We start from the raw sequence: 14,629 nt of genomic DNA on the forward strand, positions 1-14,629 counted from the left end.
TGGAACGAAGTTGAGTATTGCACAGCGGACGGACTGGCGGATGTAGGTGTCGATAGTGAAAAATAAGTATGTTACAAGTCTTTCGGTAGAGGCATACGTGTGTTGTTGCGATCTTCGAGCTTCTCCTTCTTGGGCTGGGATATCCGAATGGCGTCATCGGCAGCACACAAAGTTCTTCAGACGCGCCTGCCAATGAAAGGCACACATAGCTTCCGAGCCATTGAACACCAATGATGCTTCACATATGATTATATGAGTCACGATGACTGGATAGTGCACCATCTGCGGGGACTAGGGTTTGAGATGCAGTCGGTCAACTCACTTCACACGCTAGGCAATAAGACCGAATTGAAGAGGTCGAATGAGAGCCGACGGTTCATATAATTTCATGCATGCCCGCTATCAAATGCAAGCCGTATGCTCACTGGATTGGTTCGCGATTCGTCATCATACTTTCCTCATACCTTCATCATCCGCTGCGGTTCCTCAATGACAAGTAGTTAGATATTGCATTTGCGCCAAAGCATCCACGCATCCTCAGGAATCAGCATACTGCGGCCGCCAATGGTTATCATCGAAATTTAGGCTCATGGAAAGTTCACGGTCCTCAGGCAGAATATACGGATTCGATCATACAAGATTCCAAATACGTACAGAATTCACCATGCTGAGGTATCCGCCCTTACACGCCTATCAATCTCCGCAGCACCGCCAAGAGTCTCAGGAAAGGAGCCCTTTCCTGTGGGAGAAGCCTGCGATTAAGCAGAGTCTAAAAGCCGACAGAGCACAATCACCGTTAGGATCTTATCTTTCTTTCAGCCCAGTTCAGACCACCCGTGCACGTCTCTAGGTCTATCGAGCCGTCCCAGTCTAGTACCATGGCGACCCTTACTACGGCACCTCTATGAATAATTTGCTAGTGAGTTATCAGTACACTGACGTACCTAATATGATAGTCAAACGTTCGCAGGCAAGAGCTAACCATGTCATATAGGTAACCCGCCCTTTTAGGACACTGCGCTTCGGGCCACGCTATCAGCGGACCATCACGATTCAGGTGGCTCGTCAGTCTTTATCTAGAAAGCTCCAGAACGCCTTTTCGCTTACGTGCAAAGACCAACAATAACTACATCTCTATCGACCATATACGATGGACTGGGCGTTTAGCCGCGCTTATCAACTCAGAGCCTCGGGATTTTGACCGGGTACCGGAGCTGCACGCCTGTCCGCCGATGTTTCCCAGTCCTGCCCGATAAGAAGTGCCGCGCGGCAATCGGCTGGCAGCTTTCCCTTGCTGAACAGTCAGATCATCTTCAGACGTCTGACAGCACACGGACTTTCGCCTCTTTAGCTTCTAGCAACTCTCCACACTGAGATACGCGATCCTTCTACCAGGTTCTTAGTAGAACCACAACTCTCCGCTACCACAGGCGGCGCAGCCAGCACACTCTCCTACCGTGCTAACAACTAAACCCGACGACTATCCCCTCCGCCTCCCGTAATGGTGCGCATTAGCAAGAGTACGCCTACACTTAAACAACTGCGATGATGTGGCGGACGATTGACTAGTGCTACATTTTCTATGCCATGTCGATAATGTTGGCGACTATTCCGCTGGCTACGCGACCGCGGTGGTATACCTGGCAGAGTCTGGTGAGCAACCTCTTGTACGTACTGCCTTGGGCAGTTGTGCGCCAGACAGCCCAGCTCTCGGCCGATCGTGTATGGACATATCACAGCCTGGTGTTCGGTGGGAGTCTCGTGTTCAGTTCCGTTGACATTGTCATCGTCGACGGTCTGTGGGTTTGGGCTCTGTCGACAGGCCGCATGAAGCTCGGTGTGTTTCGTGGTTGAGTGGCCGCGTGCAATCTCTGACCACGGAGGTCGAATCTGATTGAGTCTATCTGAAGTGCCCCTTTGCCCTGTTTATCGTGTCACTTCGCGGTCAAAGCAAGCTACCTCCGTCAGAGACACCACTCCCCATAGAGATATCTTTCCTCTCCGAACATGGCCAGAGACCTCCACCTCGAGGCCAAGCGCTTGACGTCGTCGGGAGCATGTAACTGGTTGCAGACATGTCCCGTTCATCCATCATGTTCTTTCCCATGTTGCTATTATGAGCGCATGGCATAGCGATCCATCCTGAAAAGCCCTTGCTGTAATCCTCGTCTGTGGCTATCTGAACGTAAACCGAGAATTCCCTCGCTGTGGGTTTCTGAGCGGTGTGCTCGTGCGCCATGATCAATGACCACCATGAGATGACAGGATCGTTGGCTAATTCACCGCAGCTGATCCTCATATCCTTGAATTTTTTGATAGCTTTGAACATTGTCAAGGAATCGACAACAAAACAGCGATAATGTGATTGATCCCTGCGTGGAGCTTCAGCATCTCTAATGATTGTGACGAACTACGCACCAAACTCTGAGACCATTCAAGCCATCAAAGGCAAGGACAAACACCACCTTCCCCTGCGTCTTCGTTTCCTTCCATGGTCCTTTTAGCCGCAACAAGACAGAACTCCCCCTTGATTTTGCCAGCAGCCTCTTTCCGCACATTTTCGATGCTCGTAGAGACAAATTCGGCCATGTTACGAGACCCATGTCTCTCATATAGGTCGTTTATAATGAGACCAATTTGCTGTTGTAGCCTGATCTGTAGATGTTTGGCATGGGTTTGTTCGAGAGCCATTTGGTCGGTCTGTTCCTGAAGCTCTTTGTGGCGAATTGCATGTCGAAGATTACTGGAAGTCCGCAGGCCATCTTGAAGGAGTCCATCAAGTCTCTCAATTGACCAAGACTCTATCTCAATGATCCTCTGTTCAGTCTCTTGGCACTCTGTACTTTTTTTCAAAGCGTATTCCTTGCTTGGCAGAAGCGCTATCACGGTACTTATGACAGCGCTTGCTAGGAATCCGGCAGCAGGGTTGAGAAAGACGAACAAAGGTGAGATCATAGTCAAGAATTGCAATCCGAATGATGCATTGTCGTTTCTCGCAACTGCGGCGTCTTCGGCTTTTCTGCGGTACTCATCGCCTGAAAGACAGTAGTCTATCTTGTTGATGACATTCTGGCCATCTTCGATTGCTTCGGATAAGAGGACCTCCGGTTGTTCTACCCGCGAAGTTAGCCTCAAGATCCTCAGTAAGATGCAGGTAGATTGTACGCATACCAATGTTCTCCAGTCTGGAACGTGACAGCATTACTTTGCGGAAGGCCATTATTGGGCTGTAACCTCTGAACTCAACTGCGGCTTGCGCTGCGTCGAAGAGACACCTCGAGAGCTCAATCCACTCCCGGTCGTCGTCACCGGAGAACTTACAAATTGTTTTGTGGTCGCGATCAGCCACCCGACAAAATTCTTGTGTAGATGGTAGACCAAGCTTCGCCGAGTCTTCTGGCACGATCTATTGACAGAACGTCAACAAAAGTTCCTGAACCTTGGAGAACTCGGAACAGAGGCTTACAATGCCTGCGTAATCAAGTCCTAATCCCTCGATCCAGCTATAGAACCTGAACGCTTCTAGCAGAGGGTAGAATCTCGCTTGTAGCTCCCTGCTGTAGTTAGATCGCTGCGACACGCTCTCCAGGAAAGAGTTGTCGGGTTTATTCTGGTACAGAATGCTCCTTAGTGACTGTCCCGAGGCGGCATGAGGAGAGCCCTGGTGAGGTACGGCGAGGAAGAAGATGCCATATGTAAACATCCAAATCATCGGATAGGTGTTGTGCTCCCTGTATGATATTGATAGGGCTTCCTTGACAATGATGCCTCCCAAGCTATGTGCAATGAATATCATCGGCCTTGTTTCGTCCATCTGCATACGACGTTGTTAGTCAAATCGTTTGGATAAAAATGGAATTCAAGCTGAGAGTTACAGAACCTTGCGGACATTCTTGAGGCAGTTCAAAAGATTGACCGCCTGTGCTCTGATTCCCGCTATCGAACTGCCAGAGAACACATTGGCGTTGTACTGGAACGCCAAGATCCTCGCAAGTGGCAGCCGGCTGGGCAAGAGACTTCGAAGCCAATTGATTCCGTTCTCATGTGTCCAGGTGTTTTTCGAGTGACCATCATTCCCTTTCACGTTCATTCCATGCACAGCAATAACGCTAAGCGACATTTCAGCTGAAAACACGCGACAACATGTTCAAGGGCCCTTACTCCAACGTTGACTCCAATGGATTTGAGATGGCAGTGAGAGTGTTGGAGCGCGATTGGTCTGCCATCTAGAAGGCCTGCCGATATCTGAATTCGTTGCTCACAGGATAGCGAGTCAAATCAGGTTGTCAGAGGGCGTCTCTGGCTAGTAATGATTGAAGCTTCTTGATTGTGTAAATTCCTTGTTGGAAACCGTGAAGGGGCAAGAGTCAGCTTTCCAACTCGACCCCGCACGTTGCTGCCCAAAACTTATCACATGACCGGTCATCGACCGAGACAATGCAGACGACTATGGTGTGACGAGGACAGGTCGAGTCACAGAATTTTCTATCAGTACATTCAGGCTGAGGAGACTGCGTACAGATATGTGAGATATGCAGATGATGCCTCTCGAAAGACAATCAGCAGAGCCATAAGCCGAACGAAACAGAGTCTCGCTCAAAATAGATACACTGTCATTGTAGGAGACGGCGTCCTGATGCTCTTGATCGCCGATCCGCTCACGAAACCTCTATCGGAGTTGAGTTGAAGCAGTGTGAGACTAGCGTCAACGAATGGCCATGTCTGAGACAAACCTGCAGCGTTCGGGTAGTAAGACCTGCCCAACAACGTCCCAAGCCGGTCGTTTGGTAACCTCGCTTTCTTCTACAAAGTCGACAGAGAGCGTGTCAAAGACACCATTGACGGTGAAGCATTCTGTGAGGCAGGGCAGAGAGTCATCGTCCGCGGATGAACCGAATAATTCGGATTGATGCTTCGCGGAGGGGCAGAGGGGGTTAGACAAACGCTGATGCTGCAATCAGCTGGGACATCTTTGCTGCGGCCTGCAGACGCAATGAGGCCAGGGAAGTCGAAGACGCCCGGTACGCAGGCCAAAATTATTGTGGCATAAACATCAACTACCGAATGTCTTGCGGTGCGGGCCCTTCTGGGCGACCTTCTCAGTGCTCGCTTCTGCCGGCTGATAGGATTCCACGTCGATGAGGTGGACCGTCTGGGCGCTGTGCACTGGGGAATAGCAACGGTTGGGCGTGGCGACCAGTTGTCTTTCTCCACTTTCAGCGCTCATCATAACCTCTGCGCCACCAGCTTACCGCCAAGTGCTAGCGCGCTCAGGCTCAACGGCATCTGCATGGGTCGCCTGCATTTGAGTCTACCGCGCATATATATTTGGCGCTTTGCTCCTTGTGCACTTGCAACAGCCTTTTGCGAACCACATACCACCATCAGCAGTCAGCAGCCGAAGAAATGCAAATCAAAACCACCGCTCTTGACAGCAAAACCGGCTTTGCCGGGATTTTTGCGGTGACTCAGACTCATGACGGGTCCTCGGAAAGTCTCGCTGGCGATGTCGAGAAACTACGGATCGGCATTCTATCTGATGGTACGACTGCATGCGATGTCTGCTGCACCTCAGGTATGGACATTCATCTGCACAACCTACCCAGGCTGACTCGGGCCCCAGAGGAGCCAGACGCTACGTACCGAGCCTCTTCTCGACAATCCGTCTTACATACGGGCGGTTTTTTGGACATCGACGGAATGCACGCAGGAAAGGACGGCGAGCAGTTCGTCATCAATCGACCTGGTGGGATGCATAGTGGGATGCGTATTCGAAACATGACAGTGGGAGATGGCGGCATGCAAGTCATTTGCTGCTCGAATGACGAGAGGGACATACAGGAGATCCTGCAACGCGTGAAGGCGTGTCAAGCGCCTCCGACGCCTGTACAGCATTTGCAGACAGCTGAGCTTGCCACTGTTCTTTCACAATTCCAGCGCGAAGCGCAAAACGGCACATCCGGGCCCATGTTTGGCGGTCTTTTTTACGATGAGTCCATCGCCAAAGAAGAACGTGGCTGGCGATGTCTCTTCTACGAGAATTCTAGTATCGACTTTGGCACTACCTTGCGCGATGCCGGGCTGGATCCGGAGACGTGGACCTGTGCTGAGATGTTCGCTTCTGTACTCTGGCACTGCACCGAACGCATAGGACAGAAAGCTCTGTGTCCTAACTGGCTGTGGGGACGACGGCAAGATATCTTTGGCAGCCAGCCTGGGCAACCCAAGGCAAACGTGGAGACGATGCGATCGCTGATCGGCTTGGCTCCGATGTGCGTGGTTCAAGACGGTGGCTGGGCCAAGAGCCGCCTGGTTCAAATCTGGGAAATGGCTCGGAATGGGCAGGATGGGGAGCGGGAGATTGAGGAACAAGACCTGATCACGATGAAGGCAGTTAAGGATGAGCTCTGCCAGTGGTCAACAGCTCATAGCATGTAACTTCCGATAACCCGTGGCTATCAAGTCTCCTACAGCCGGTCAGCCGCAACCAACTTATTTCCTGTGATTGTGGGTTTTACGACGAAGAGAAGTCCTGCTACAAATGACCATCTTGGCCTACAGTAAACGCTGCATTCCTTCGAACAGCTACCGCGTTATGCTAAATCTTGCACTTTACCGTCAGAAAGTTTTGGTGGGGTTTTCTTATTTACATTTTTCCTCAGAAAGAAAAAAAATCTAAGAGTAAAAGAGCGCTCAGACTCGAAGTCAGAATTCGGAACGATAATAGCCAGTGCTTGCGCTACCTCTCGGGCAGGGCCGTCCATACTGTGCGAACCGGATTTTGTCTCATCGTGTTGCTGGCAGGCTTCCAGATTTGTACGTGATCACACCGCACTCCGGTGTGAATACGCGCTAACAATGTAAGCAGGGCTCCTCGAGGAGCAAGAGGTACTCCGTCCTTATGCACTACTTGCAAGTACTTAAGGCTGTGGGTGAGGTATCCGTAGTTGATCGGAAACTAGACGCCCTAGACTGATTCTTGCCCCTGTTGAAGCTCTCCCCGTGTGGGTTCTAATTGAATGCAAAACTCGCGGCAGTGATCCAAAAACAATCGGTATGCGTGCCGATTCTCCAATCAACCTCATCTGCAGATATACCAAAGCTTGCCTTTGAGCCTGACGAATGACGGTGGGAGCTTATCAGAATGCGGGAGGCGTGGAATAAGTCGAGGAAGAAGGGTCCAGCCCCGGCGTCAACAGCGGGTGAACGACGCTGGGTGCAGCCAACAGCAGCACGACATCGTCGTACATAAACGGTCAGCAACACATTATTCTCGAAACGGGCACCACCGGAGATCCTCTGCTGTTTACTTTAGTGACACGACCGCCCCCCTGCAGCGCTGTGGCATGTCTCTTTCCCCGAACGTCGACGGCGGTGCCGAGGAGACGTCGCTGGGATTGGCAGTTCGCAATCTGGGACGCGTCGTGACCGCGTGTTGTGCAGCCACTTCGACTGCCCGAGGCCGGGATGGCGACACAAATCGCTTGCCATCAGCCAGCCCTCTGCAACGGTACCGCAAGGAAGGTAGGTTTGTGGGCTGGAACATTTGGACGCACGCAGTAGCAAAGTGTGAAATCACGCGCCGTCAGGATGGCGTTGGAGCGCCTGGTCGCTGCAGGCGGGGCATGCTCTGGACGACGCCCGCCTGGCGGTACCTCGGACGCAGGGTGGCCGAAGTAGCGTGCTCTTTAAACGAGAGGACGGCAAGCAGTTACTGGCCTGCGCGCTTTAAACCATCAGGCCCCTGAATCATCGACAGAGACAGGCGAATGGTGGCGCCGACAATACGTCTGGCGGCTGCGCCTCAACGTGCTCAGGTTGCGGTGCCGTCGTCGTTCACTTCACTTTCTCTGCTGCAGCGTGTCAGCCTAGACTAGCGCCCGTTACGGGGGCGGTTAGCTCATTCCCACTCGATCTTGCCTATGTGCATGCGCTTAGCCCATGTCGGCGGCGTAGACTAGGCTTCCGGTTGGTTGAGCCTTCGACGCGTTCACGACCCCCGAAAGGCCCTATATGCTTTTGACGGGCAGCGAAGTGCACGTCCTTCCTCAATCCACGCGAAAAGGCTGCACACTGTGGCATCTGTTCGCTGCATATATCGTGGGGAACGTTTTTGTACAAGGAAGTGCTAGGTAGGCCACTATGTACAGGCGTATCGCTGAGAAGAGCTTCCACCACGCTACGGCGTACATGGGGTGGGACGGTTGGGGTGGCGCGGGAGCCGTCCGATTCGTTAGCCGCGGGCTCCCCTGCGGTCTGGCATGATGTCAAGGTAAGCGCATGGTCAGCGAGCGTCCAGGTCTGTGCTCGTACTTATGTACATCAGTCTCGAAAAGTTCGCCTGACGGGCAGCCTGACGAGTAAGTTCTTTGGGGGTGCAAGACAAGCCTTATGGCGGCCAATGGCGCCGCTTGTACGACGGATAAGAGACAGGGCGTTCCTGGCGGCCAACGCACAACTTGTCAGGCCCCGCGATGCGTGCATCAAACTAGCCAGCTCCAGCGCGCGCGCCAGCCACGAAAGCTGACCAGGACCTCCTGCTCGTGGGCGGTCGTATGGGTCGAAAAAGCAAGGGATCAAGTACTACAGTAGTGCATATCGCAGCGCCACGACCGGTTCCAAAGATACAGCGAGTGTACGGCATCGCTCTCTCCATTCTTTCGTGCAAGCGACATCCAACACCAACGGCTTGCCGCGCTGCACCAGCCAATGGTGTACTGTGTACTTGTAGGCATTGTGAGGGGTGCCTGACCTGCATTGACCACACGCTCCAATACTGTACCTCGCGGCTCGCGTCCCCACCACAGGGCCACCATCTTCGTCCAAGCTTGTGCCAGCCCACAAAGCTGCCACAGCGAATCGGCGCTGAGGGGTGATCAACAATGAGCTACATGTGTCCTTCAAAGAAGTTGTAGCCGCCGCTCCAGCTTCGGAAGAGCAAGACAACCTATATCACGCAGCCACCACGCGTCGTACTTTGCGGACAGCCAGTTCTCAGTACTCTGCTCGACATGTTTAGTCAGCATTACCCACGACAAGTGGCAGAGCGCACCCCGACGAACCGGTTGTGAGGACTACCAAACGGCAACGACGGAGCCCAAACTCGCCTACATGCAACGATCGCGCGATACCCGACTACCGGCGAAAGAATCGCTATCTTGCTAATCGCTGACATCACCTCTCCATGGGCTCACAGCGTGTGGGAGACACGCGGTCGACCTCGCTGATGGCCACTCCTTGTCCTGAGCAGCCGTCTTCTAGTACATCATTTCAGTGTCCCACGGATCTACATTCCATTGACTGACTTGTCTGGTAGCGCCACCACAGCAAACAGAATTAATGCAGATTACCGAAGACGCCAAGCGGCATTGGGATGAGACGCTCGCTGCCCTCCACAAAATACCAGCGAGCGATCAGCTACGCAACGTCTTCCGGCCCGTTCGGGATCGCACCTGGGACGAGGCCACCTTCATCGAACACCTGACGTCGGTGGCTTATATGACAGGACCAGGAAGACGCGATTACTACGACGACCCATTGTTAGGCCTGCACCATATGAACTCCTTCACAGACCTGTTCAACGAGAAATACCCCCAACACCGCATCTCCCAGTGTGGAGTAGGATTCGGGTTGTGTCCCCGCGACTGGACGAACGAGTTGGACGGGGAAAGCCAGCGTTGGGTGATTACCTACCGTGGGGACCGTCTCTTCTCCGAGGGCCTGGTCACTCTACTCTGTGGCCCTACTACATTGGACTGCGGCATGGACAGTCAGCTGAAGCTTTGGGTTGCGTTGCTTCTCACTGTTGGAGACGATGTCTTGCAAGAAGTAATGCCTTTCGAAGCTGGTCAATTCATTCTGACCCAACAATGGCATTTGCCCTTGGATGAGGCTGGCGTCCATGGGAGCTTGCTCCACCCCTTTTACGATCTGGTGTCAGCGGATTGCCTATCGCCGACAGCGCGTATTCATACGAGAACCTTCTACAACCATCGAACCTACCTCGTCAAACATCCCGCGGGGATGGGCCGCTTACAAAATGTCACCCAAATCGATGGAAAGTACTGCGTTTTTGACCCACCCGACAGCCAGAACTTGCTTTCCCCTTCCCAACTGGAACAGAAGCTCATGCACCAGTACAATGCGCCTCAGACTGCAGCTGACCTGGAAACGTTATACATATGGGATGCGCTTCCAGACAGACAGCATGCACACTTCCGCAAGTTTACGCTGGGATACTGCTCTGCGGCAGGGAAAAGAATAGCAAACTTTGCATTTGACGCGGCAAGCTGGGAGAATACCAAGGCCCAGAGAGACGAAGACGCCGAAGGACTGCACCTCGTGTTCAATGTGGAACGACTTTTGACTTGCATCCGGGAGACGATGCAAGCATACCGTATGGGGAACCGAAACGAAGACTTTTGGTCTAGGGCGAGGAGACTGAAGGAGGAATCATCTCTGTCGTAATCGCAACGGACGATGCTTGTGATGTTGGCCAATATGGGTAGCCCAAGACGCCTTCTTCCTTGCTACGAAGTTGATCGTTTTGGACGGCATTGGTGATCCGTGCAGCCCATAATTGCCTCCCTTCAGGAGCAGATAGGCGCAGCTCCAGGTTGCTGGGTCACAACCGCTGTTTACCGAGCGGAGCACTACGGCCACACTCTCATGGACCACCTGTCGTACTATATCGTGGAGACGGGATTGTCATTGCTTATCTTCATGTTCTTCCCACAGCCGGAGGGACCGTCATGAGTACTGTCTGGGTTTCGTAGAGTGCCTCCTGGCTAACGCCGTCGTCTACATATGCGTCATCATTGTATCTGACGACTCGTAGATCCAGAGCAGCTTTACATTCGGGTCATAACTGTGTCCGGTGCTTGTGGATCGCCTCCGTAGCTCTAGGCCGTACAGTCTTCTAATTGCTCATTACAATAGCTTCTCTCGTGGTGACGGCTTCCTCTTGGCAACCTACTTCATCTGTTTGGACTTGGCCCACACAGGCTGGGCCCAAAGTCTTTCTCACTGTGTACATGCGACCACGATTAGAAGTGCGAGAATGACTGCTGTTGAAGCCGGTTATGGATACTTTAGAGCAGCTCTTGAATACGCGCTGTCCCTCGCACTGTCGTACACCCGCCCGGACCCACATTTTGGTTTGCAAATCAACCGCTACAGCCATTACCAGAGGTTTGCGGAGGCCCATCATAGCAATTTTCGGCTTCTCAAACATTGAGAATGTTTGTGAGAGGGAAAGCGACTTATGCTCAATACATACTGTCCTGTCCTGTATGTACTGTACCATGGTTCTCACAGATGTTGCTTGTTGTTTTCCTTCGCGACAATGGCTCCCAATTCGCCTCCATGGCTGACGCTCACTGACCCATGTCTGCAGCGACGCTTCGAAGATGATGACCATTGCGAAGCACATTACGACTCTTACTGTGCTTATCAGCGACCTGACAACTTTCTCTACGGGCTTTTAGCATCAGGTCGCAGCAGGATCTATGAATTGTACTGTATCGCCGACGGTGCAGCGCCAGCACAATTCAACGCACAGCCGATTCGCACGGGATAGCCAGCTCCATCCGGCTCTGCCAAATGATACCGCAGGCCTCGGCTCATCACAGGCGGGAACAAGTTCCAAAAGCAACAACGAGCGCACCCCATATGTACTAGCTAGCGACCCTAGCGTTCACCCGACCGAAGTGTTATCAGTCGCACCGCATTACCAAGTGTCCGCCCTGTTGCAGCTCACATGAGCCCGATCTGGAGCAGGGCAGAGCCGATGCTCGCGTCCTGGGCCACGACCGCCAGGAAGTCCTTGGCGAACGTTTCCGCGCCAGCCACAAAGGCAATGCTCATGACGAACCCCAGTACAGACTGAACAGAACGAGCGTGTATATCAGCTGTAGCCTCTGCGCCAAGGAACGGGACGACTGATCACCGATAGCCACCCATGCCGCGCGTGGGAGACCTTCATTGAGGACCTCAGCCATGACACCGATGTAGGTGTACACGTCCGTGGTAACGACGAGGGAAGAGTCGATGTTCGCAACCCAGAGCTTGGAGAGGGTACCGTAGAGTGCGGGGAGCAAGGAGGCGGCAAGATGAAAAGCGAGTGCGCCGGAGTAGGTATTCCGGCCAAGGGAGGCCGTTTGTCTGGGCACGACGCTGCCATCCCCTGAGAGAAGTGCTGGGTGCACGACCTCTTCGGGGTCATCCTTGGGAAGCATGAAGTATTGAGGTAAATCGTGTGCGACGCCTCTCAGAAACGCATTTGCAAGTTTGACAGCGGGCACCCACATGTTCCACTCTCGCGCAAGCCCGTTGTATAAGTTTTTGGCAAACGTGGGAATAGCAACGTTGCCTACAACTTGAGCATGGGTCACAGCAACTACTACCGCACTAGCCAGTACTCAGACTACTTTCCTGGTTACACAGCAGTCGAGCATCTTCGCCAAGTTCGTACAAAAATGCGCTGGCCATGGACCAAAACTGCGGTCTTATTGGATGAGGATATGAGTCTATGCTGTATATCGAATCGACAGTTCGAACTCGCACGGCGAGACGGTCGACATTAGCCCGTGCGAGGCCGTGCTCTACGCCTCCCCCACCCCCAAGATGGCTGCAAATCATAACGGGCGAACCAAAGCACCAATTACCGAACATTGCGCACCAACAGCACGACATGTGCAATCGACGAGGAGGAGATCTTTGAAGTAAGCCATTGCATACTGTACGTCTCTCAGAAGACACCCTGAACGGGAATTGGTGTCAGACCTCGATAGTTCAAAAGAGCTTGTGCGCGACGGCTGAGATCAACCATGGCCAGCCCATCCAACTTCTGGACCCCTATGCTGAGGGCCGACTTCCATGGAACGATCGCGTCTTTGCAGCAGCTGGCCAACATTCCATCCGAGCCACGAGCGTACCGTGAGGGGGCGACGCCACAAGCTCATACCAACATTCTTTCGATCGAAGATGAAATCCAAATGACCAACTCGATTGCATTCCTTGCCCATCGCAACGAAGGAGCCAAGTTCGTGTCTACCGTAACCCTGCGTGAATACCCTGAACGACTGCAGGTTGTGCTCGCCGGCAACACAAACCCGTCATCAGGCGCTCGTCATGAGCTCGCAAATATCATGACACACCTGAGCAAGCTTAGCAGGAGAGGTACATCTTTCAAGAAGTCTTCTATGATCAAGGTCTGATGTGCTTGCAGAAGGTAGTAAACATGCGCTACGAGAGGAGCTACTCGACATGGTACTCCTCTTCAGTAGTAGCCGCATTCTCAGCCGACTGCGTCCGCCATGGATGGCACAACCCCGGCACTTTAAAGCACCGCAGCTCTCTTTGCAAGACAGACTACGGAGCTGCATGCTTGGAATCTGGGATACCTCGCAGTCTTCTACGCACATCACATCACTCCTCAAACGGTTGAAGGACTTGGTAAATACATTGAAGCTTGTCCAGCAACACACAGAGATCAACGCCTCCCTGAGCGCCATGAAGATGATTGTCATAAGCTGCGTGGAAGTCGCACGCTTAGGCAGCACAACTTCAGTCGAGGAGCATCTGAAGTCGTTGGGCGTTCAAACACGGTTCGCCGAGAGCCCGGAGATACGCCAGGTTGACAAGTTGGCCAGATACTTCTTCACGTGTAACGATCTAGCTCGTCTCGCTCGGAAGCCCAGCTATCGGCATATGTTCAGCAATATCGACGTCATGGCTCTGGAAGCACCCTTAGGTTTTCGTCGTCCAGGAATCGCCCAATATTGCTTCGTGCACGCAGAGATCCAACAGATCTTTCATCTAGAACAGCAGCCACACACGCCAGCGCCGCGAGCAATTGGATGCAGCAAATCCGCCTGCTACTTGTGCGACCTGTTCGTTCGCACTCATGGCACCTATGTGGTGTCTCATTCACATGGCCGGCTTTACGAGAAGTGGACTCTACCCGATGTTGACTGGATGAACGCCACGCAGGCGGACAGGTTTCAGTCGATGGTCCAAAGCATGGTGAAAGATATGCGAGAGGCGATCCAAAGGCTCAAAGGCGGAGTACAAACCATCTATCGCTATCCTCTTGAAAGTCGGGCGTGTCTACCTTTGTCTAGCGAAGCCACCTCGAGCCTCGCTGAACGACACGTTGAGACCGAGGAGAACGCGCTCCCAATACGGCCTGACGATGGCATGAGCGCAATACTAACCAAATGCCACTCGTGGCCCGTCATGCTGTCACCTTTCGTTCAAATCACGAAGCTGGATCTGCCGTGGCATCGGTTTACCCGGTTAGGACAAGAGCCGCTACATGTCCAGATCGACAGACTCTCTCTTCACATCGAATTTGCGTCGACAGCGACTGGGTTGCTTTCAGTCTATTCTCGGCAAAGTGTCCCCCGTGAAGCGAGCAAGATATTGAAAGCAGACGACATTCCTGTAGACTCACATCTTCCTATTCAAGGTTCTCGAGCCTCACGGAAAGTGGCGCTCGGCATCTCACTTGATGCCACCGTGGCGATCCAGATCGAGTTCGAATGGGACACACCTGAATACTGATCATGCTGCAAACAATGGTTCGTGTCGTATTTCTTAATGTGGCTAACTTCTCAACGGCTATTTC

At 52.8% G+C, this 14,629-nt stretch overlaps 6 protein-coding genes across 6 annotated transcripts; 3 read left to right on the forward strand and 3 right to left on the reverse strand.

The window, feature by feature from the left end:
• Positions 1-1,580: 1,580 nt before the first annotated feature.
• On the reverse strand, positions 1,581-4,120 carry CORC01_12956 (uncharacterized protein; the record flags this gene model as incomplete). The annotated part of the gene is made up of 5 exons (XM_022624574.1): positions 1,581-1,640; positions 2,887-3,113; positions 3,172-3,406; positions 3,467-3,814; positions 3,881-4,120. The coding sequence occupies 5 exons, from the start codon at positions 4,118-4,120 to the stop codon at positions 1,581-1,583; spliced, it is 1,110 nt and encodes a 369-aa protein (XP_022468901.1).
• A 1,286-nt stretch (positions 4,121-5,406) lies between these two features.
• CORC01_12957 (uncharacterized protein) lies at positions 5,407-6,438 on the forward strand (the record flags this gene model as incomplete). Its single annotated transcript, XM_022624575.1, has 2 exons — positions 5,407-5,542; positions 5,624-6,438. 2 exons carry the CDS (start codon positions 5,407-5,409, stop codon positions 6,436-6,438), a joined length of 951 nt encoding a protein of 316 aa, XP_022468902.1.
• Positions 6,439-9,339: 2,901 nt separating this feature from the next.
• On the forward strand, positions 9,340-10,467 carry CORC01_12958 (uncharacterized protein; the record flags this gene model as incomplete). Its single annotated transcript, XM_022624576.1, has 1 exon — positions 9,340-10,467. One exon carries the CDS (start codon positions 9,340-9,342, stop codon positions 10,465-10,467), a length of 1,128 nt encoding a protein of 375 aa, XP_022468903.1.
• Positions 10,468-10,918: 451 nt separating this feature from the next.
• On the reverse strand, positions 10,919-11,233 carry CORC01_12959 (uncharacterized protein; the record flags this gene model as incomplete). The annotated part of the gene is made up of 1 exon (XM_022624577.1): positions 10,919-11,233. The coding sequence occupies one exon, from the start codon at positions 11,231-11,233 to the stop codon at positions 10,919-10,921; it is 315 nt and encodes a 104-aa protein (XP_022468904.1).
• A 628-nt stretch (positions 11,234-11,861) lies between these two features.
• CORC01_12960 (uncharacterized protein) lies at positions 11,862-12,236 on the reverse strand (the record flags this gene model as incomplete). Its single annotated transcript, XM_022624578.1, has 1 exon — positions 11,862-12,236. One exon carries the CDS (start codon positions 12,234-12,236, stop codon positions 11,862-11,864), a length of 375 nt encoding a protein of 124 aa, XP_022468905.1.
• A 591-nt stretch (positions 12,237-12,827) lies between these two features.
• Positions 12,828-14,565, forward strand: CORC01_12961 (uncharacterized protein; the record flags this gene model as incomplete). Its single annotated transcript, XM_022624579.1, has 2 exons — positions 12,828-13,179; positions 13,229-14,565. The coding sequence occupies 2 exons, from the start codon at positions 12,828-12,830 to the stop codon at positions 14,563-14,565; spliced, it is 1,689 nt and encodes a 562-aa protein (XP_022468906.1).
• Positions 14,566-14,629: the final 64 nt, after the last annotated feature.

Source organism: Colletotrichum orchidophilum (assembly GCF_001831195.1).
Source record: "Colletotrichum orchidophilum strain IMI 309357 chromosome Unknown Scaffold_172.1, whole genome shotgun sequence".
In the NCBI taxonomy this organism is placed as follows: Eukaryota; Fungi; Ascomycota; class Sordariomycetes; order Glomerellales; family Glomerellaceae; genus Colletotrichum; species Colletotrichum orchidophilum.